Below are 23,345 nucleotides of genomic sequence, written 5' to 3' on the forward strand. Positions count from 1 at the left end.
TACGACAGTCACAAAACCGGGACATCTAACATGGTGCATCACATTTGTGCAAAACCCCGAACCTCCACAAACACCCTGAGTATGAGCAGTTTCGTCCGCCGTGATCCCAGAAGAGTGCCACAGGATGTTAAAACAAGATAGAACGCAGCTGCCTGCAGCAGTTTGAGTGGCGCGAGCGCGCTTGGAGATGCGCTCAGCGCGGCTCCCAGATGATTGCGCACTGGTGTGCGTCTGGGCCGTGACAGCGTGGCACGCATTGAATGTCTCTGCTGCATTGGATCAGTCTCCTTTCTTTAACAGGCAAAAGCTTTATAACCTCACTAATGCCTTGCATCGTCTATATTAGATATATAACAACGGGCGGGTGGCGGATGGCGGGCGGGTGCGGTTTTGATTAAATGTTAGTTCGGGTGGGTGGCGGATGGTTGACGACTTTTGTGATGCGGTTGCGGATGAAATAATTGCCTATCCGCGCATCTCTAGTGTGCGGCCCTCTGTGGAAAAAGTTTGGACACCCCTGGCTTAAAGCAAGTGTGCCCAAAAGGTGGTTTACCAAATACAATACATATTCAAACTGACCTATTTTAAGCTCACACAAACAAGACTAACTAGTTGCCACCTATTGAACACTGGTGATCTCCACTCATGGTTAAAATAGCTGTGTTTGGCCCGTGGCCCATTGGCACATTTTCTCTTTGGCCCTTGGAGGCAAAATATTTGCCTTAACCTTTAAAATGTTGGCAGCAGTAGTTCAGCCTCTTTACATAGTTCATTAACTCAAGTTTTAAAGCTGGAGCCAGTAGAGCACTAGTCCGGTTCAACCTGCCTCCCTTCCCTGGCAACCAGGCAATCAAAGGAGAAAGTTTATGTCTCAGTCATGGTTTCTGTTATGATTATCTTGCATAGCACCAACACCACTGCCAGTTTCTGTGTTGCATCTTTACAGATAGACAAGTATTCGCACTATGTGCAAAACAGGGCTGCCCCTCCCTATACGCAGATCAAACACTGGTTGCGCATGTAAAATGTCAATTGATGAATGACAGGGAAATTTTACCGCAGACGTACTGTATTTCGAGCCCCTTCCTGCTCTGTGACTAATAAGAATGAAATGACAAATTCCCTCAGATATTTTCATTGTCTTAGAATAGAAAAGAATGGACTTTATTGTCATTATATTGGCATATAACGAGATTAAGGACTCCACCTTAAGGTGCGGTAGTGAGAACAAATATGGGGTAAAAATAAATCACACAATTGAAATAAACAGACTACTATCCAATAAAAATAATAAGCAATCCTGTACAATATACAAAACACTATAGAAATACAAAATACTGTACAATATACAGAACAAGACAAGAGTACCGGAGTAATAAATAACAATCAGTGTCGGATGTATTAAAGTTAAAGTTAAAGTACCATTGATTGTCACACACACACTAGGTGTGGCGAAATTATTCTCTGCATTTGACCCATCACCCTTGATCACCCCCTGGGAGGTGAGGGGAGCAGTGGGCACCAGCGGTGGCTGCGCCCGGGAATCATTTTGGTGATTTAACCCCCAATTCCAACCCTTGATGCTGAGTGCCAAGCAGGGAGGTAATGGGTCCCATTTTTTAAAGTCTTTGGTATGACTCGGCCGGGATTTGAACTCCCAACCTACCGATCTCAGGACGGACACTCTAACCACTAGGCCACTGAGTAGGTCACTCGAAGGGTAATAATGCACAGTAGGGTATCAGGGTAGGATATTGTATAGGGGTGAATTATTATTATTATAAGTTAGAGTTCAAGACGGTGACAGCTCTGGGAAAGAAGCTGTCTCTGAGCCTGTTTGTTCTGGCTCTGATGCACCTGTAGCGCCTGCCCGATGGTAGCAGGCCGAACAGGTGGAAGCCAGGGTGTGTGCTGTCCTTAGTGATGCTTTTTTTATGGCGTCACATTAGTGCCAAAAATCCGAGCGCATAAAAACTGTTATCGCACGCGCGCACGAAGTGGAGAATCAGCGCGCGATAACATAATATAACATAATTCAAACCAAAGAAACTGTTTGCCAGCCAAGCACTAACACTGTATACCACTGAAGACACAACTCCCGCTGCCTCAACAGAGCAAAAAGTATGGCGTCACATTAGTGCCAAAAATCCGAGCGCATAAAAACTGTTATCGCGACACCATTTTGCGCGCGCGTGACACCCTTTTGCGCGCGCGTGGTGCCTTTTTTGCGCGCGGTGCCTTTCTGCGCGGGTGCGACGCCTTTCTGCGCGCTCTCTGTGTACTCCTGGCATCTCTCCTCGCGCTGTCATGTTTCTTTTTGGCACTTTGGGGGCGGGTATGCTTAGACGGCCCCTCCTTTCTGATTGGCTCTGAGCATTTTTCACATGACCAATCATTCTCCAGCGTAGCAACGTTGTAGCCATCTTACCTCGGACATCTAGCCTCAATCATTAAATTGATGTCAATTTTGCAAGAGCTGCGACACTTCTGGGTATTTGTTCTGTTGTGTTACGGTGCGGATGTTCTCCCGAAATGTGTTTGTCATTCTTGTTTGGTGTGGGTTCACAGTGTGGCGCATATTTGCAACAGTGTTAAAGTTGTTTGTACGGCCACCCTCAGTGTGACCTGTATGGCTGTTGGCGCTCTGTACTTCTCCCGACGTCCGTGTACACAGTGGCGTTTTAAAAAGTCATAAATTATACTTTTTGAAACCGATACCGATCATTTCCGATATTACATTTGAAAGCATTTATCGGCCGATAATATCGGACATCTCTATTTATAAGATATGCAACTGCATGCAGTACATATATTTTTCTGTCCAAATGGATAGAACAAATACATTTATTAAGAAAAGATAAAGTACTTTATTAACGCATATTATTTCCAGCCAATGTACTACTTAAATTACCATAATTTGCTCGATTTTCGACCAATTTACAAACGGTTTGCCTTGTTACAAATCTTATTACATGTAGATATGACATAGGATGCTGTACTTGTTGAAATTACCTCTTTCGCTTTAAAAAAAAAAAGACTTAATTGTGCAACATAGTTGTGTGGGGTCAGTGTTAGTCAGTTCTCTGATTATTTTAAACTGTTTCAGAATACATTATTAAAAATTATTTTTAACATTTTAAAAACAAAATTCAAAGATTATTTCATTAATTTTATGGCTGAATCAAAAGAAATTCCCTAAATTAGAAAACAAATGTTCAAGAAGAAGTGAAAATATAAAATAATGTTATTGCTGGTGGACCAGTTCTGGCTGAAAGATGTGATTATGGTGTTTGTTGTCTTATTATTTATTTGGGTCACATTTTGTATTACCCTGTATTGTGTTTATGTGGTAAGAAATAACCTTCATCAGCGCGCGACATTTTTTTATCCACTTCTACCTCCGTAAATCTTGATACATATTGACGATGAGCATTTTTCAGCATTTTTCGCCTGACCAATCAGAAAAAAGGGGCCGTCTAAGCATATCCGCCCCCAAAGTGCCAAAAAGAAACATGACAGCGTGAGGAGAGATGCCAGGAGTACACAGAGAGCGCGCAGAAAGGCGTCGCGCGCGTGCAGAAAGGTGTCGCGCGCGCGCGCAGAAAGGCGTTGCGCGCGCGCGCAGAAAGGCACCGCGTGCGCGCAAAAAGGCACCACGCGCGCGCAAAATGGTGTCGCGATAACAGTTTTTATGCGCTCGGATTTTTGGCACTAATGTGACGCCATACTTTTTGCTCTGTTGAGGCAGCGGGAGTTGTGTCTTCAGTGGTATACAGTGTTAGTGCTTGGCTGGCAAACAGTTACTTTGGTTTGAATTATGTTATAGTATTATTTTATTTCTGAACAATTTATTTTCCATTATTTCATTTTAGTACAAACCATGCATTATATTAAATTCTCATATACATAAAAAAAAAAAAGTGTGAACATGTTTCGCTGTCCCCAGATGATCCACTTTAAAATATGTAATATAACAGAGGTTTTCTTTGGCAATCATAATGGGTATTATCTATTCTAGCCTGAATTGATCAAAATAGCAACTAAAGGAGCGAGAGTATCATTGTATAACCCACGGCTTTACTCTTGTGCTATTTGTATTTCAGGTCCCACTATTTAGTGCTTGAATGATTTCAATGTGTTTCAATTGTGAAGCAAAATTACAACTAAACCAAGTAGAAATTGATAGTGTATATCAGGGGTGCTCACACTTTTTCTGCAGGCGAGCTACTTTTCAATTGATCAAGTCGTGGGGATCTACCTCATTCATATATATCATTTATATTTACTTATTTATGAAATATATGTTTTTGTTAACAAGTTAAAGGTGTTTAATGATAATGCAAGCATGTTTAACACATATAGTTAATATTGTTAAAAAATTAAAGGTGTTTAATGATAATACAAGTATGTTTAACACATACAGTTAATATTGTTAACAAGTTAAAGGTGTTTAAAGATAATGCAAGCATGTTTAACACAGTTAATATTGTTAATAAATTAAAGGTGTTTAATGATAATACAATAATGTTTAATACATATAGTTAATATTGTTAACAAGTTAAAGGTGTTTAAAGATAATACAAGCATGTTTAACACATATAGTTAATATTGTTAATAAGTTAAAGGTGTTTAATGATAATACAAGCATGTTTAACACATATAGTTAATATTGTTAACAAGTTAAAGGTGTTTAATGATAATACAAGCATGTTTAACACATATAGTTAATATTGTTAATAAGTTAAAGGTGTTTAATGATAATACAAGCATGTTTAACACATATAGTTAATATTGTTAACAAGTTAAAGGTGTTTAAAGATAATACAAGCATGTTTAACACATATAGATTCCTTTCTTTCATGAAGACAAGAATATAAGTTGGTGTATTACCTGATTCTGATGACTTGCTGATAACGTCCGCATTTTCGAATGGAGGAGAAAAAAAGTCCTCCTTTCTGTCCAATACCACATGAAAGTGGTTGGTTTTTGGCATCTTATTTGTCCAGCTTCCGTACTCCTTTGTATACACTTTACAAGAAATACATTGTCGGCAAACTCCGTAGCTTGCTAGCTTGTGCACGCCAGCTTTCTGAGACTCTTATTTAGTTAACGCAACTGTGCAACTGTGCAGTCGGTCTTTGTAGTTTTGACGACAGGTACGGCGCCAGAGTCTGTTGAAATAAAGTGTTTCTCGCCTTCCAGTCGGTAATTTTAATGAGCTGGCAGCAGCCAGCGTCATCTCAGAAGACCCTCGGGTGCCGTGAATGTCAATCAAGTGACGAAAGTGACGTCATAGTGAAGATTTATGATCGCTCATTTTTAGGACTATTTTTTTAATGCCTGGCTGGTGATCGACTGACACATCCTCCGCGATCGACCGGTAGCTCGCGATCGACGTAATGAGTTTCATATACACTGTATACGAAAACTAAGTTCTTGGGAATAATAATTGATCATAAATTATGTTGGAAACCGCAGAATGAAGATATGAAGGGTAAATATCTAGAGATGTCCAATAATGGCTTTTTTGCCGATGTCCGATATTCCGATATTGTCCAACTCTTAATTACCGATACGGATATCAACCGATACCGATATATACAGTCGTGGAATTAACACATTATTATGCTTAATTTTGTTGTGATGCCCCAATGGATGCATTAAACAATGTAACAAGGTTTTCCAAAATAAATCAACTCAAGTTATGGAAAAGCGGGGGGTGTATATTGTAGCGTAACGGAAGAGTTAGTGCTGCAAGGGCTTCTGGGTATTTGTTCTGTTGTGTTACGGTGCGGATGTTCTCCCGAAATGTGTTTGTCATTCTTGTTTGGTGTGGGTTCACAGTGTGGCGCATATTTGTAACAGTGTTAAAGTTGTTTATACGGCCACCCTCAGTGTGACCTGTATGGCTGTTGGCGCTCTGTACTTCCCCCGACGTCTGTGTACACAGTGGCGTTTTAAAAAGTCATGAATTATACTTTTTGAAACCGATACCGATCATTTCCGATATTACATTTCCGATACTACATTTGAAAGCATTTATCGGCCGATAATATCGGACATCTCTATTTATAAGATATGCAACTGCATGCAGTACATATATTTTTCTGTCTAAATGTACAGAACAAACACATTTATTAAGAAAATATAAAGTACTTTATTAACGCATATTATTTCCAGCCTTTTGCAGGCCACGTAAAATGATGTGGCGTGTAATGTGTGTGACACCTGTTCAAGATTCTTTTTGAGACAACTTTTCAGCTTCACAATCTTTTTTTGCTCTGTTACAGCCAGACTGGGTCAGATTTGAAATGTTGCATAAGTAAGGACATTTAGAACACACAGAATATATACCTGATGGTGTACAGGCGTGGAATAACCCATTACTTTACGGTCTATTTGTAGATGGTGACTATATTTGCCGGGTCTCCTGTTTCTTGTCTTCTCCGTCAATTCTGCCCTCGGACCACCGAAGTTTGACCTGTATTTTTCAAATCCTGGTCACGGCCTTGACCATTTATAATATTAATGTGAAGCGTTTGAACCAGATTTAAATGTCTTTGGAATCAAACCCAATACATTTTCCGTCATGCCAAGACCATGTAATTATGTGCAGGTGTAACTCCACTGCAGTTAAAATGTGCCGCTGATTTTCGGGGTTTTCAGCCTCTGCTGACAGGCTGTCGGCTGATTGATGGCACGCAACTTGATGATAGTTAAATAGGCTGACTGAACATTGCTCACAAAATAAGCAAAATCCATTGTAACTAGAGATTAGGGATGTCCCGATCCAGGTTTTTGCACTTCCGATCCGATACCGATATTGTTTTTGCATTTCTGATCCGATACTGACCGATACCGATACTGGCCTATCCGAGCATGTATTAAAGTTTAAAGTTATTTAGCCTACTTAGTTGTCAGAATCATGTTGAAAAGGGTTTTAGTACTCTTGATAACAACTAGCCAGCTGAATTAGGGGAGTTTGAATAATACACAATGGTTGATAACAAGAAACTGACCTGTTTATTCAAGGATAAACACAAAATTATACATGACAAACAGAAATGGCATCATTGAACTAGGGCTGGGCGATATGGCCTTTTTTTTAATATTGCGATATTTTAAGGCCATATTGCGATACACGATATATATCTCGATATTTTTGCCTTAGCCCTGAATGAACACTTGATGCATATAATCACAGCAGTATGATGATTCTATGTGTTTTGATTGATTGATTGAGACTTTTATTAGTAGGTTGCACAGTGAAGTACATATTCCGTACAATTGACCACTAAATGGTAACACCCCAATAAGTTTTTCAACTTGTTTAAGTCGGGGTCCACTTAAATTGATTCATGATACAGATATATACTATCAGATATATACTATCATCATAATACAGTCATCACACAAGATAATCACGTTGAATTATTTACATTATTTATAATCCAGGGTGTGGAGGGGGGCGCCGGATGTAAGTGTCAAAAAGACAGCCAAAAGAGTTTGATATGAGAATAAATCTAAAGTTAAAATATAGGGTAGAAATGCACCCATTTGCAGGAAATGTAGTCTTGATTTTCAACATTTTCTTTCAAGGCTTGCATGTCTACATTAAAACATTCTTCTTCATACTGCATTAATATATGCTACTTTTGAACTTTCATGCAGAGAAGGAAATCACAACTAAAAAAATCACTATTTTTTTCATACGGTGTTGATGTGGAAATTTTTGCCTCAGCATTTTGATGGTGTGGACGTGTGGCACCGAATGGAGATAAGCGTCTCGACAGACGTCACAATATTTGAACAATGATGACAAAAACTGTTTTCTCTGTCGTGTCGGTGTGTTGAAAATTGTTATGCGCTTATTTTTTTATTCGATTTTGTGCGTGGCATAGATTTGCTATGCGCAGAGGACGCTTAAACAGTGCGCAATTGCACAGGCGAGCACCTTAGAGGGAGCGTTGCTCGCACGACTGCGCTAGCATCACAGCTAACGTTAGCCATGCTGCTACCTCTCTGCTCGGGGAGGATGTATACGTATGTGACGTATGACGTGACAGTATGTGACGTATGACGTGACAGTATGTGACGTGTGTAAGAAGGTGCGCTGCTGTCTGTGAGAGGGAGACACAGGAAAGAGTGAGAAGAGCCTGTCGTGTAATGCCAGCAGCTAAAAGCAACTGCGTGAGAATTCACAGGCATATGGATGTGTTGAAGGTGTGCTGGAAAATGCGGAACGGAAATTACGGAGCAGCAGAAAAGTGGAATGTATTATTTAAATCGGTGCGTTGGAAAACACGGACCAGAGTTTTTTTTAAACTGGATCTGGATCGGCATTTTCCCATGCCTTGCCGATACGCAATTTTTGGCAAATATCGGCAGCCGATCCGATCCAAATATCGGATCGGGACGACCCTACTAGAGATGTCCAATAATGGCTTTTTTGTCGATAGCCGATATTCCGATATTGTCCAACTCTTAATTACCGATACCGATATCAACCGATACCGATATATACAGTCGTGGAATTAACACATTATTATGCCTCATTTCGTTGTGATGCCCCGCTGGATGCATTAAACAATGTACAGTATTTTTCGGACTATAAATCAGTTTTTTTCATAGTTTGGCCGGGGGTGCGACTTATACTCAGGAGAGACTTATGTGTGAAATTATTAACACATTAGCGTAAAATATCAAATAATATTATTTAGTTAATTCACGTAAGAGACTAGACGTATAAGATTTCATGGGATTTAGCGATTAGGAGTGACAGATTGTTTGGTAAACGTATAGCATGTTCTATATGTTATAGTTATTTGAATGACTCTTACCATAATATGTTACATTAACATACCAGTTGGTTATTTATGCCTCATATAACGTACACTTATTCAGCCTGTTGTTCACTATTCTTTATTTATTTTAAATTGCCTTTCAAATGTCTATTCTTGGTGTTGGCTTTTATAAAATACATTCTCCCAAAAAATGCGACTTATACTCCAGTGCGACTTATATATGTTTTTTTCCTTATTTATTATGCATTTTCGGCAGGTGCGACTTATACTCCGGAGCGACTTATAGCATACTTGCCAACCTTGAGACCTCCGATTTCGGGAGGTGGAGGGGGGGGCGTGGTTGGGGGCGTGGTTAAGAGGGGAGGAGTATATTTACAGCTAGAATTCACCAAGTCAAGTATATTTCATATATATATATATATATATATATATATATATATATATATATATATATATAAATAAGAGAAATACTTGAATTTCAGTGTTCATTTATTTCTACATATGCACACACATAACACTCATCTACTCATTGTTGAGTTAAGGGTTGAATTGTCCATCCTTGTTCTATTCTCTGTCACTATTTTTCTAACCATGCTGAACACCCTCTCTGATGATACATTCTGCTTCGTCTCCTTGTTGTGTGCGCAGTTGTGCACTGCACTCTCTAAAAGCCGTAGATGTTATTGTCACATATGCATGTACAGTAGATGGCAGTATTGTCCTGTTTAAGAGTGTCACAACATTGCTGTTTACGGCAGACGAAGTGCTTTACGGTAGACGAAAACATGACTGCTGTAGTTGTGTGTTGTTGCCGCGCTGGGAGGACGTTAATGAAACTGCCTAACAATAAACCCACATAAGAAACCAAGAACTCGCCCTCCATCATTCTACAGTTATAACGTGATTGGGCAGGTACGCTGTTTATATTGTGGGAAAGCGGACGTGAAAACAGGCTGTCGACACGTCACTCAGGTCCGCCTGAATTTCGGGAGATTTTCGGGAGAAAATTTGTCCCGGGAGGTTTTCGGGAGAGGCGCTGAATTTCGGGAGTCTCCCGGAAAATCCGGGAGGGTTATTTTTTTTAACATGCCTCAAAACAGCAGCTTGGAATTTGGGACATGCGCTCCTTGAGAGAGCATGAGGAGGTTGAGGTGGGCGGGGAATTTGGGGTAGGGGGTAGCAGGGGTGTATATTGTAGCATCTCGGAAGAGTTAGTGCTGCAAGGGTTTCTGGGTATTTGTTCTGTTGTGTTTATGTTGTGTTACGGTGCGGATGTTCTCCCCAAATGTGTTTGTCATTCTTGGGTTCACAGTGTGGCGCATATTTTTAACAGTGTTAAAGTTGTTTATACGGCCACCCTCAGTGTGACCTGTATGGCTGTTGACCAAGAATGCCTTGCATTCACTTGTGTGTGTGAAAAGCCGTAGATATTATGTGACTGGGCCGGCATGCAAAGGCAGTGCCTTTAAGGTTTATTGGCGCTCTGTACTTCTCCCTACGTCCGTGTACACAGCGGCGTTTTAAAAAGTCATACATTTTACTTTTTGAAACCGATACCGATACCGATAATTTCCGATATTACATTTTAAAGCATTTATCGGCCGATAATCGTAACAGTTTATTTAGTGTGCAACTGACTGACTTTTTCCACGAAGATTGATAATTCACACTTTGACCATGAGGTGTTCTATAGCAGTGTTTCCAATATATTCATTCATTTGTGGCGGCACCGATACGGACAAATTCGGACTTCCACAGGTAATAAATCTGTCACTACCTTTTCACCCTCGCTCATGAGCACACCGTGATGGGACTGTGTGTGAATGTACAGTAGATTGCATCATTACTTTGCATCTTAACACACATAGGGCCTGATTTACCAAGATTCAAATACCACACGCTAAACAGCATGAGCAATCTATAAAATAGTGTCTACTATTTGTGGCCGTGTTACGCGTGATCTACTAACACTGTGTGTGCAATTACAAAACCCAAAGTGGTGACCCTCGCCCCATCCTTGTTTGTGAATGACTGAGCATTTCATGGAAGCTGCTTTTATACCCAATCATGGCACCCACCTGTTCCCAATTAGCCCGTTCACCTGTGGGATGTTCCAAATAAGTGTTTGGTGAGCATTCCTCAACTTTCTGAGTCTTTTTTGCCGCTTGTGCCAGCTTTTTTTAAACATGTTTGCAGGCATCAAATTCCAAATGAGCTAATATTTGCAAAATGTAACAAAGTTTTCCAGTTCAAACATTAAATATCTGGTATTTGCAGTCTATTCAATTGAAAAGGATTAGCAAATCATTGTATTCTGTTTTTATTTACCATTTACACAACGTGGCAACTTCACTGCTTTTGGGTTTTATACATAAGTATATGAAAACAAAACATTCTTATCTTATCTTTTGTGTTATAGGTGACAATACAAAAAGTGGTATGTCTGATATTAATAATGAATTCATTTAATTTCCAGAACATGTCGAGGGCCCAAAAAAAAATCCTGCAGTACATGCATTTTTTTTTCTGCTAAAATTTAAATGACAATTATATTTAGTAAGAAAGCTTTATTGGCACATATTATTAACAGGCGTTCACAGGCCATTCAAAATGACGTGGTGGGCCATATCCAGTTTGACACATGTGATTAAATAGCATTGAATCAATAAAAAATGGGTCGCAAGAATTTGCAAAAAATATAATTAAATCCTGAATTACACAACAGTCCTTTTTAGTAATTTCTGGTTACAATAAAATAATAAAATTGTATTTTATTTTTTAAATAAAATAGGCATTTATTGCAGACTTTTTCTGCATTATGCAATAGCATTAAATGTGGAAAATGTGTTTAAATCACAAGGATTCTTCTTGTTCCCATCTAGCTTTTGAATTATTTTCCCAGAACTATTTCCAGTGAATAAACATACACTGTCACTGTTGCAGGCATCAAATTCCATCCATCCATCCATCCATTTTCTACCGCTTATCCCTTTTCGGGGTAGCGGGGCGTGCTGGAGCCTATGTCAGCTGCATTCGGGCGGAAAGCGGGGTACACCCTGGACAAGTCGCCACCTCATTGCAGGGCCAACACAGATAGACAGACAACATTCACACACTAGGGCCAATTTAGTGTTGTCAATCAACCTATCCCCAGGTGCATGTCTTTGGAGGTGGGAGGAAGCCGGAGTACCCGGAGGGAACCCACCAGTGACGTGCAGTCACTAGATGGAAAGAAAAAAAATGTAAAAAGAAAAAAATATATATTAAATTGTTAAATGTATCCAGTGATTATACTATAAAGTTATTTTCTATTTAACTTCACCAGTTTTAGATTATTTTTATTCAAAATCGCTGAATTTTCACATTTGCCGTTCAAATACTGAGAAGAGACGGTGCGGTGAACAGCAGCCAGTCGAGGCACGTCACTCAGTGCCTCAACATGGACGGACTCGGCTAACTGCTGGTCTGCTGTGCAGTGAGACTGTATTGCTATATGAACTATATTATACATTTCCATAGTTTAGTTGGCTGAGGTATATAATGTACAGTGTATTTTGTCAACAACTGTATGTGTGTAACGTATTTCTTGTGCTGAGCGATCATAAAACGGCTGCAAAAGACGCACTGGCTGAGGCTCGCCTCCTGCACCCCCGCCGTAGAATTGTTATATCAACTAAAGCCCACACTTAAACTTTCCACGTGCAAGATTGAATCTATTTAAAAAAGTTATTTCATAAGAAGCCAAAAAGTGCAAAAACAATAATGTTCGTGTTGGAGGAGTTGTGAATGACTGCAGGGCCACAACATTAGGTACGCCTGCAGACTGCAGGTGTACCTAATTCACAACTCCTCCAACACGAACATTATTGTTTTTGCACTTTTTGGCTTCTTATTAAATAACTTTTGTAACCTATTTTTTATGGGCTTTCCTCTTTGTGATGTTAAGTTCCTGTTATGCGCTGTTATACAGTATATGCCTTGAGCTCTTATTTTGAAGGCGCTACGAGCGGAATTTTGACACGTTGGAGTGGAGCGGAAGTTTTTGAAAGAAGGTAAATAAAGTGGTCCTCGTGTAAACTGGAGCCTCCGTGTTTGTTATTTTGTAGTTTCATACAGTATAGGCGACATTTATAAACCCTCGGTTACACTTTTTTAAATAGATTCAATCTTGCACGTGGAAAGTTGAAGTGAGGGCTTTAGTTGATATAACACTCCCATCAGGGGGTTCATTAATCCAGCACAACAGCGGCGCATTTATAAGTAAAGGTAAGACCATAATAACGTTTTTTTATTAAATGTGCTTTTTTTGTGTGCTACAGTTTGTATGTGTAAAGTTAAAGTACCAATGATTGTCGCACACACACTAGGTGTGGTGAAATTTGTCCTCTGCATTTGACCCATCCCCTTGTTCACCCCCTGGGAGGTGAGGGGAGCAGTGGGGAGCAGTGGGCAGCAGCGGCGCCGCGCCCGGGAATCATTTTTGGTGATTTAACCCCCAATTCCAACCCTTGGTGCTGAGTGCCAAGCAGGTAAGAATGCTGGTATGAGCTTTTAAACATAACCCGTTAACTGCTGCCAATCAAATGGTGAATAAGATACTCTTTAGGGTTCATATGTTTGTAAATCTGACTGTGATGAAGTCAGTGCCTCACCAGCCATCAACCTCACCGCACGTCACTGGAACCCACGCAGTCACGGGGAGAACATGCAAACTCCAAATGAGCTGATATTTGCAAAAAATAACAACGTTTTCCAGTTCGAACGTTAAGAATCTTGTCTTTGCCGTCTATTCAATTGAATATAGGTTGAAAATGATTTGCAAATCATTGTATTCTGTTTTTATTTACCATTTACACAACGTGCCATCTTCACTGGTTGTGGGTTTTGTAAAAAGTGGTGCAGGCCGCCTTATTTAAATAAGGGTTTTGCATGTACTATGCGGGGCATCACCACTCTAAATTACTGCACATTCATGTTATCATACTTGTGCCGTTTATGTTATCTATAAGAGGACATTTACTACTTTTTATGGGCATTTTAGCAGCAGTCCTGCAGTGCATCTACAATGACAAAGGTGCGCTCATTGGAGAGAGGTTGCACTTACTTGGGCTCAAGACGCAAAAAAATGAATACTTTTAAGAATTTTTATATATATTATATTTTAATATATAAATAGAATATTTTAATAATATACAGGTAAAAGCCAGTAAATTAGAATATTTTGAAAAACTTGATTTATTTCAGTAATTGCATTCAAAAGGTGTAACTTGTACATTATATTTATTCATTGCACACAGACTGATGCATTCAAATGTTTATTTCATTTCCAAACCATCACCCAACCATGCAAATTTTGCATTTCCTTTGGAAATCGAGGTCCCAGAGTCTGGAGGAAGACAGGAGAGGCACAGGATCCACGTTGCCTGAAGTCTAGTGTAAAGTTTCCACCATCAGTGATGGTTTGGGGTGCCATGTCATCTGCTGGTGTCGGTCCACTCTGTTTCCTGAGATCCAGGGTCAACGCAGCCGTCTACCAGCAAGTTTTAGAGCACTTCATGCTTACTGCTGCTGACCTGCTCTATGGAGATGGAGATTTCAAGTTCCAACAGGACTTGGCGCCTGCACACAGCGCAAAATCTACCCGTGCCTGGTTTACGGACCATGGTATTTCTGTTCTAAATTGGCCCGCCAACTCCCCTGACCTTAGCCCCATAGAAAATCTGTGGGGTATTGTGAAAAGGAAGATGCAGAATGCCAGACCCAAAAACGCAGAAGAGTTGAAGGCCACTATCAGAGCAACCTGGGCTCTCATAACACCTGAGCAGTGCCAGAAACTCATCGACTCCATGCCACGCCGCATTAACGCAGTAATTGAGGCAAAAGGAGCTCCAACCAAGTATTGAGTATTGTACATGCTCATATTTTTCATTTTCATACTTTTCAGTTGGCCAACATTTCTAAAAATCCCTTTTTTGTATTAGCCTTAAGTAATATTCTAATTTTGTGACACACGGAATTTTGGATTTTCATTTGTTGCCACTTCAAATCATCAAAATTAAATGAAATAAACATTTGAATGCATCAGTCTGTGTGCAATGAATAAATATAATGTACAAGTTACACCTTTTGAATGCAATCACTGAAATAAATCAAGTTTTTCAAAATATTCTAATTTACTGGCTTTTACCTGTATATTCTATGTTGGAAAAAAAAATTACCTTATTAAAAAAAATACAAAAGAACAATCAATCAGCCCCTTAAGTCCTCGTAACAGCTATAAAATTATAAAATGACTTTGCTGAATAGACGATATGTCTAATATTTGTTATTTACGACCGTCCAAACGTAGGATGGAGCATTCTTGTCTGTCCGTCGTCTGCCTGATCAGTTTGCACGTTCTTCCCACGCGTGCTAAATAAAACGCAAAATAGTGCTCGCAAAAGTGTTGATAAATCACATAGCGCGTGCTAAATAAACTATATTTGCATCCATTCCTCTCATATTGTGGGTGTTTCAATGATCAGCATATATTTTGCATATTAACGAAGACAGAGACGCTGTACTCTGCTCACTTAAAGGACCCAATCTATTTTGGACATGTTTAGTAGATCAGCTTTGCGTGTGCTACCAGTTACTGTATTTAAAAACCTGCACTGCAACCATGTCATTGTGGGATGAATACAAGTTTATCTATCCAACCATCCATCCATCTATTCATCCAATGCCCCCGGTCTGCCGGAGAATAGGAAGACAAAGCAGGAGGGATCAGTGTTGCCAACTTAGCAACTTTGTTGCTATATCTAGAAGCATACTTGCCAACCTTCCCGGATTTTCCGGGAGACTCCCGAAATTCAGCGCCTCTCCCGAAAACCTCCCGGGAACAAATTTTCTCCCGAAAATCTCCCGAAATTCAGGCGGAGCTGGAAGCCACGCCCCCTCCAGCTCCATGCGGACCTGAGTGACGTGTCAACAGCCTGTATTCACGTCCGCTTTCCCACAATATAAACAGCGTGCCTGCCCAATCACGTTATAACTGTAGAATGATGGAGGGCGAGATCTTGGTTTCTTATGTGGGTTTATTGTTAGGCAGTTTCGTTAACGTCCTCCCACTTGACGTCAGGTGCGCAACACCACGTAAATCGTTGGCCAACCAAAAAGTAACCCCAGTACGCTATAGCCAACATTCACCAGGAGATGGCAACAGACAAACATAGATCACTCTATTACATTCCTCCCCTTTTAGAAATGGAGAAGTTACTCAAAATAAATAAACAACCCAACCACAAAATGCAGCAGCTCAATTAAAAAACTGTACTTAAGCCACATTCTTTTTTTTTTTTTTTTTTTAGTACTGAAGTCTTAACCCTCATTTGTAAACAATAACATGCTTATTATACAAACAGTATTTGTACACCTTTAACACAGATTTTTATACTGTCTTCAGAGATTCAGTTTTTTTGGTGGTACTCGAAACCTTTCTGGGTACCTGCGAAAGGGTGTTCAGCATGGTTAGAAAAATAGTGACAGAGAATAGAACAAGGATGGACAATTCAACCCTTAACTCAACAATGAGTAGATGAGTGTTATGTGTGTGTATATGTGTAAATAAATGAACACTGAAATTCAAGTATTTATTTTATTTATATATATATATATATATGTGTGTGTGTATATATATATATATATATATATATATATATATATATATGTATATATATATATATATATATATATATATATATATAATAAAATAAATATATATATATAGCTAGAATTCACTGAAAGCCAAGTATATATATATATATATATATATATATATATATATATATATATATATATATATATATATGAAATACTTAACTTGGTGAATTCTAGCTGTAAATATACTCCTCCCCTCTTAACCACGCTCCCGCTTATTTTCTGTTACGCCCGCCCCAGGAAGAAGAAAACATTTTGTGCTCTAAAAGTCTTTAAAAGTACACCTCTGCATACCACTACATCATTATTAACATTAAATAAAACGAACAAATTAAGAAACATAGATCAACTTAAACTTGTGTTAAAGTTGTTTATACGGCCACCCTCAATGTGACCTGTATGGCTGTTGATCACTTATGTGTGTGTAAAAGCTGCATATATTATGTGACTGGGCCGGCACGCTGTTTATATAGAGGAAAAGCGGACTCTAAAGGCAGTGCCTTTAAGGCACGCCCCCCATACTGTTGTCCGGGAGGAAATCGGGAGAATGGGTTGCCCCGGGAGATTTTCTGGAGGGGCACTGAAATTCGGGAGTCTCCCGGGAAAATCGGGAGGTTGAAACCGATACCGATAATTTCCGATATTACATTTTAAAGCATTTATCGACATCTCTAGTTATGTTAATGTATTTAATTTAGTGATCACCTAGTATATAATATCTTCACCATGTTTTTCTACAGAGTTTTGGAGCAGCACCAGTTATCCCAAGACCAGTGGGAGGAAAGGATTCAGGTGTGGCACGAGGAGCACCGCGGGATGCTGAAGTGAGTTTTTTGTTTCATTCACGTCTCATCAGGTGACATTGGTGCTAAACACAACGACCTGTCCATACAGGGAGGACGCCATAATGGAGTACCTGAAAATCGCCCAGGACCTGGAAATGTACGGCGTCAACTACTTTGACATCAAGAACAAGAAGGGCACCATACTGTGGCTGGGAGTGGATGCCCTGGGACTCAATATTTATGAGAAGGAGGACAGGTAAACTGTCAGCATCCATTTTGAGTGGTTGGGACAGCAACTTAGATCAAACTGGGTAGAACGTAATCATTAATAATCCCTTAGGGCAGTGGTTCTTAACCCTAGGGGTTCGGTGAGTCGGGCTCAGGGGTTCGGCGGAGGTCGAGACACACCCGACTCATCGTGTAAATAAAAAGTTCTCCCTATCGGCGTATTATGGATATGGCAACATCAGAAGTCAGACTGATTTGCAGGTGTGTAATTTGTTGTGAGTTTATGCACTGTGTTGGTTTTGTTGTTTGAACAAGGTGATGTTCATGCACGCTTCATTTTGTGCACCAGTAAAAAAACATGGTAACACTTTAGTATGGGGAACATATTCACCATTAATTAGTTGCTTATTAACATGCAAATTAGTAACATATTGTCTCTTAACTAGTCATTATTAACTACTTATTAATGCCTTATTAGGCATGGCCTTATTATAACCCTAACCCTCTAACCCTAACCAAATAACTCTAAATTAAGTCTTTGTTACTTAGAATATGTTCCCCTAGTGTCCAAATAACTCTAAATTAAGTTTTTGTTACTTAGAATATGTTCCCCTAGTGTCCAAATAACTCTAAATTAAGTCTTTGTTACTTAGAATATGTTCCCCTAGTGTCCAAATAACTCTAAATTAAGTCTTTGTTACTTAAAATATGTTCCCCTAGTGTACAAATAACTCAAAATTAAGTATGTGTTACTTAGAATATGTTCCCCTAGTGTCCAAAAAACTCTAAATTAAGTCTTTGTTACTTAGAATATGTTCCTCTAGTGTCCAGAAATTCTAAATTAAGTATGTGTTACTTAGAATATGTTCCCCTAGTGTCCAAAAAACTCTAAATTAAGTCTTTGTTACTTAAAATATGTTCCCCTAGTGTCCAAAAAACTCTAAATTAAGTCTTTCTTACTTATATGTTCCCATAGTGTCCAAGTAACTCTAAATTAAGTATGTGTTACTTAGAATATGTTCCCCTAGTGTCCAAAAAATTCAAAATTAAGTCGTTGTTACTTAGAATATGTTCCCCTAGTGTCCACATAACTCTAAATTAAGTCTTTGTTACTTAGAATATGTTCCCCTAGTGTCCAAAAAACTCTAAATTAAGTATGTGTTACTTAGAATATATTCCCCTAGTGTCCAAATAACTCCAAATTAAGTATGGGTTACTTAGAATATGTTCCCCTAGTGTCCAAAAAACTCTAAATTAAGTCTTTCTTACTTATATGTTCCCCTAGTGTCCAAATAACTCTAAATTAAGTATGTGTTACTTAGAATATGTTCCCCTAGTTTCCAAAAAACTCTAAATTAAGTATGTATTACTTAAAATATGTTCCCCTAGTGTCCAAAAAACTCTAAATTAAGTCTTTGTTACTTAGAATATGTTCCCCTAGTGTCCAAACAACTCTAAATTAAGTATGTGTTACTTAGAATATGTTCCCCTAGCGTCCAAATAACTCCAAATTAAGTATGTGTTACTTAGAATATGTTCCCCTAGTGTCCAAAAAACTCTAAATTAAGTCTTTGTTACTTAGAATATGTTCCCCATACTAAAGTGTTACCAAAAACATATAACTTCGTCTTGAATTTGAAAAAAAACATTTTATTTTTCACTAAAGAAGGGTTCGGTGAATGCTCATATGAAACTGGTGGGGGTTCGATACCTCCAACAAGGTTAAGAACCACCGCCTTAGGGACTTCGTTTTTTTTTTTTTAAATGATACGCACTTTGCGATTAGCCAAGAGAAGCCTCTCCTATGCGGTGACTTGCGCCGTAACCGTGGTTACGTCAACTGGTTTTTCAAGTTGCGCGGCACTTGGGAATGTGCTTACAAAGCGACGCCGAGGCTTCTGTGTTCAGATTTAACTCTTTAGAAACCACAGCGATGCTCTCCCTCAGCGTGTATCGTCGGAAAAAAAAATCATCAAATGCTGGAAGTACATGAAATCTTGCAGAGTTTGGACGGACAAACTCTGGTCCGGAGCAAAAACATGCACAATTTAGTGCGGTTTGTTTGCATAGTGTTCACATACTAGGATTTGTGTAGGGAATATTTGCATGAATGACATCACTGGGCAGATTTGTGACATAACTGAAATATTTCACTCCACCGGGTGTAATTAGGCGGTCTTTTTTTACCTTCTGCTATTTTTACCATTTTAGATTTTATGAGAAGCTTTTAAAATATGCTTTTAATGAGCCTCGTTGCGGCACTGGCATTTTAGTGATTTATTGTGATCATTTGAACAATGGTCGGGGTCTTGGGTCTGCGCAACATGCACATATGAACTCAAGTGAACTGAACCCTTCTCTCAAGCGGTCTTCGTCCACTTGTGTTGTGCACGCCAGGGTTTGGATCAGTCATATTCCATCCATCCATCCATCTTCTTCCGCTTATCCGAGGTCGGGTCGCGGGGGAAGCAGCTTAAGCAGGGAAGCCCAGACTTCCCTCTCCCCAGCCACTTCGTCCAGCTCCTCCCGGGGGATCCCGAGGCGTTCCCAGGCCAGCCGGGAGAGATAGTCTTCCCAACGTGTCCTGGGTCTTCCCCGTGGCCTCCTACCGGTCGGACGTGCCCGAAACACCTTCCGAGGGAGGCGTTCGGGTGGCATCCTGACCAGATGCCCGAACCACCTCATCTGGCTCCTCTCGATGTGGAGGAGCAGCGGCTTTACTTTGAGCTCCCCCCGGATGACAGAGCTTCTCACCCTATCTCTAAGGGAGAGCCCCGCCACTCGGCGGAGGAAACTCATTTCGGCCGCTTGTACCCGTGATCTTGTCCTTTCGGTCATGACCCAAAGCTCATGACCATAGGTGAGGATGGGAACGTAGATCGACCGGTAAATCGAGAGCTTTGCCTTCCGGCTCAGCTCCTTCTTCACCACAACGGATCGATACAGCGTCCGCATTACTGAAGACGCCGCACCGATCCGCCTGTCGATCTCACGATCCACTCTTCCCTCACTCGTGAACAAGACTCCGAGGTACTTGAACTCCTCCACTTGGGGCAAGATCTCCTCCCCAACCCGGAGATGGCACTCCACCCTTTTCCGGGAGAGAACCATGGACTCGGACTTGGAGGTGCTGATTCCCATCCCAGTCGCTTCACACTCGGCTGCGAACCGATCCAGTGAGAGCTGAAGATCTTGGCCGGAGGAAGCCATCAGGACCACATCATCTGCAAATAGCGGTGACCTAATCCTGCAGCCACCAAACCAGATCCCCTCAACGCCCTGACTGCGCCTAGAAATTCTGTCCATAAAGGTTATGAACAGAATCGGTGACAAAGGGCAGCCTTGGCGGAGTCCAACCCTCACTGGAAACGTGTCCGACTAACTGCCGGCAATGTGGACCAAGCTCTGACACTGATCATACAGGGAGCAAACTGCCACAATCAGACAGTCTGATACCCCATACTCTCTGAGCACTCCCCACAGGACTTCCCGGGGTACGAATGCCTTCTCCAAGTCCACAAAACACATGTAGACTGGTTGGGCAAACTCCCATGCACCCTCAAGGACCCTGCCGAGAGTATAGAGCTGGTCCACAGTTCCACGACCAGGACGAAAACCACACTGTTCCTCCTGAATCCGAGGTTCGACTATCCGGCGTAGCCTCCTCTCCAGTACACCTGAATAGACCTTACCGGGAAGGCTGAGGAGTGTGATCCCACGATAGTTGGAACACACCCTCCGGTTCCCCTTCTTAAAGAGAGGAACCACCACCCCGGTCTGCCAATCCAGAGGTACCGCCCCCGATGTCCACGCGATGTTGCAGAGTCTTGTCAACCAAGACAGCCCCACAACATCCAGAGCCTTAAGGAACTCCGGGCGGATCTCATCCACCCCCGGGGCCTTGCCACCGAGGAGCTTTTTAACTACCTCGGCAACCTCAGCCCCAGAAATAGGAGAGCCCACCACAGATTCCCCAGGCCCTGCTTCCTCATAGGAAGACGTGCTGGTAGGATTGAGGAGGTCTTCGAAGTATTCCCTCCACCGATCCACAACATCCGCAGTCGAGGTCAGCAGAACACCATCCCCACCATACACGTTCCATGATCAGTCATATTTATGAGGTTTATTTAATACAGGGAGGTTTCCCTTGCCTCCGTCGCCATGTGATGGCTTCTGTGGGGTTCTCTTTAAGGCAGTGGTTCTCAAACTTTTTTTCACCGAGTAACACCTCAGAAAAAAGCTCTCCAAGTATCACCATAATGACCAACATTAAAATACAGTAGCGTAGTAGGCCTAAGTCTTCATTTTTAAACAAGTAAATTTAATATTTTTGGCCACATTATACACAGTTTGAACAGTAACACTGTGGTCGAGTATGGGAAAATGAAACACTGTACTTTAATCAAAGTGATTCTTTGGCGTACCACTAGTGGTACACGTACGTACTACAGTTTGAGAATCACTGCTTTAAGGTATGAGGAGCTTGGTTCAACCAATGCCTTGAGATCCATCAACCAATCAATCAATGTTTATTTATATAGCCCTAAATCACAAGTGTCTCAAAGGGCTGCACAAGCCACAACGACATCCTCGGTTCAGAGCCCACATAAGGGCAAGGAAAAACTCACAACCCAGTGGGACGTCGATGTGAATGACTATGAGAAACCTTGGAGAGGACCGCAGATGTGGGTGACCCCCCCCCCCCTCCTCTAGGGGAGACCGGATGCAATGGACGTCGAGTGGGTCTGACATAATAGTGAGAGTCCAGTCCATAGTGGATCTAACATAATAGTGTGAGAGTCCAGTCCATAGTGGATCTAACATAATAGTGAGAGTCCAGTCCATAGTGGATCTAACATAATAGTGAGAGTCCAGTCCAAAGTGGGTTTAGCATAATAATGAGAGTCCAGTCCATAGTGGTTCTAACATAATAGTGAGAGTCCAGTCCATAGTGGGTGTAGCATATAATTGTGAAAGTCCAGTCCATAGTGGATCTAACATAATAGTGATAGTCCAGTTCATAGTGGATCTAACATAATAGTGTGAGAGTCCAGTCCATAGTGGATCTAACATAATAGTGTGAGAGTCCAGTCCATAGTAGATCTAACATAATAGTGTGAGAGTCTAGTCCATAGTGGGTCTAGCATAATATTGTGAAAGTCCATTCCATAGTGGATCTAACATAATAGTGTGAGAGTCCAGTCCATAGTGGATCTAACATAATAGTGAGAGTCCAGTCCATAGTGGGTGTAGCATATAATTGTGAAAGTCCAGTCCATAGTGGATCTAACATAATAGAGTGGGAGTCCAGTCCATAGTGGATCTAACATAATAGTGAGAGAGTCCAGTCCATAGTGGATCTAACATAATAGTGAGAGAGTCCAGTCCATAGTGGATCTAACATAATAGTGAGAGTCCAATCCATAGTGGATCTAACATAATAGTGAGAGTCCAGTCCATAGTGGATCTAACATAATAGTGAGAGTCCAGTCCATAGTGGATCTAACATAATAGTGAGAGTCCAATCCATAGTGGGTCTAACATAATAGTGAGAGTCCAGTCCATAGTGGATCCAACATAATAGTGAGAGTCCAGTCCATAGTGGGTGTAGCATAATATTGTGAAAGTCCAGTCCATAGTGGATCTAACATAATAGTGAGAGTCCAGTCCATAGTGGGGCCAGCAGGAGATCATCCTGAGTGGAGACAGGTCATCAGTGCAGATATATCCCCAACCGATGCACAAGCGAGCGGTCCACCCCAGGTCCCGACTCTGGACAGCCAGCACTTCATCCATGGCCACCGGACCTGTGTTCCCCCCCTTCCACAAG

The 23,345-nt window shown here is 40.8% G+C and overlaps 1 protein-coding gene across 1 annotated transcript in view; it reads left to right on the top strand.

Moving 5' to 3' along the window:
• The window catches only part of ezrb (ezrin b), a 168,276-nt gene that overhangs the window by 98,700 nt on the left and 46,231 nt on the right, over positions 1 to 23,345 (top strand). The window contains exons 5-6 of the mRNA XM_061986985.2: positions 17,243 to 17,326; positions 17,397 to 17,543. Of these exons, the coding sequence (XP_061842969.2) occupies positions 17,243 to 17,326; positions 17,397 to 17,543 (231 nt within the window). The remainder of the gene's footprint in view (positions 1 to 17,242; positions 17,327 to 17,396; positions 17,544 to 23,345) is intronic.

The sequence above is a fragment of the Nerophis lumbriciformis genome, linkage group LG26 (assembly GCF_033978685.3).
Source record: "Nerophis lumbriciformis linkage group LG26, RoL_Nlum_v2.1, whole genome shotgun sequence".
Taxonomy (NCBI): domain Eukaryota; kingdom Metazoa; phylum Chordata; class Actinopteri; order Syngnathiformes; family Syngnathidae; genus Nerophis; species Nerophis lumbriciformis.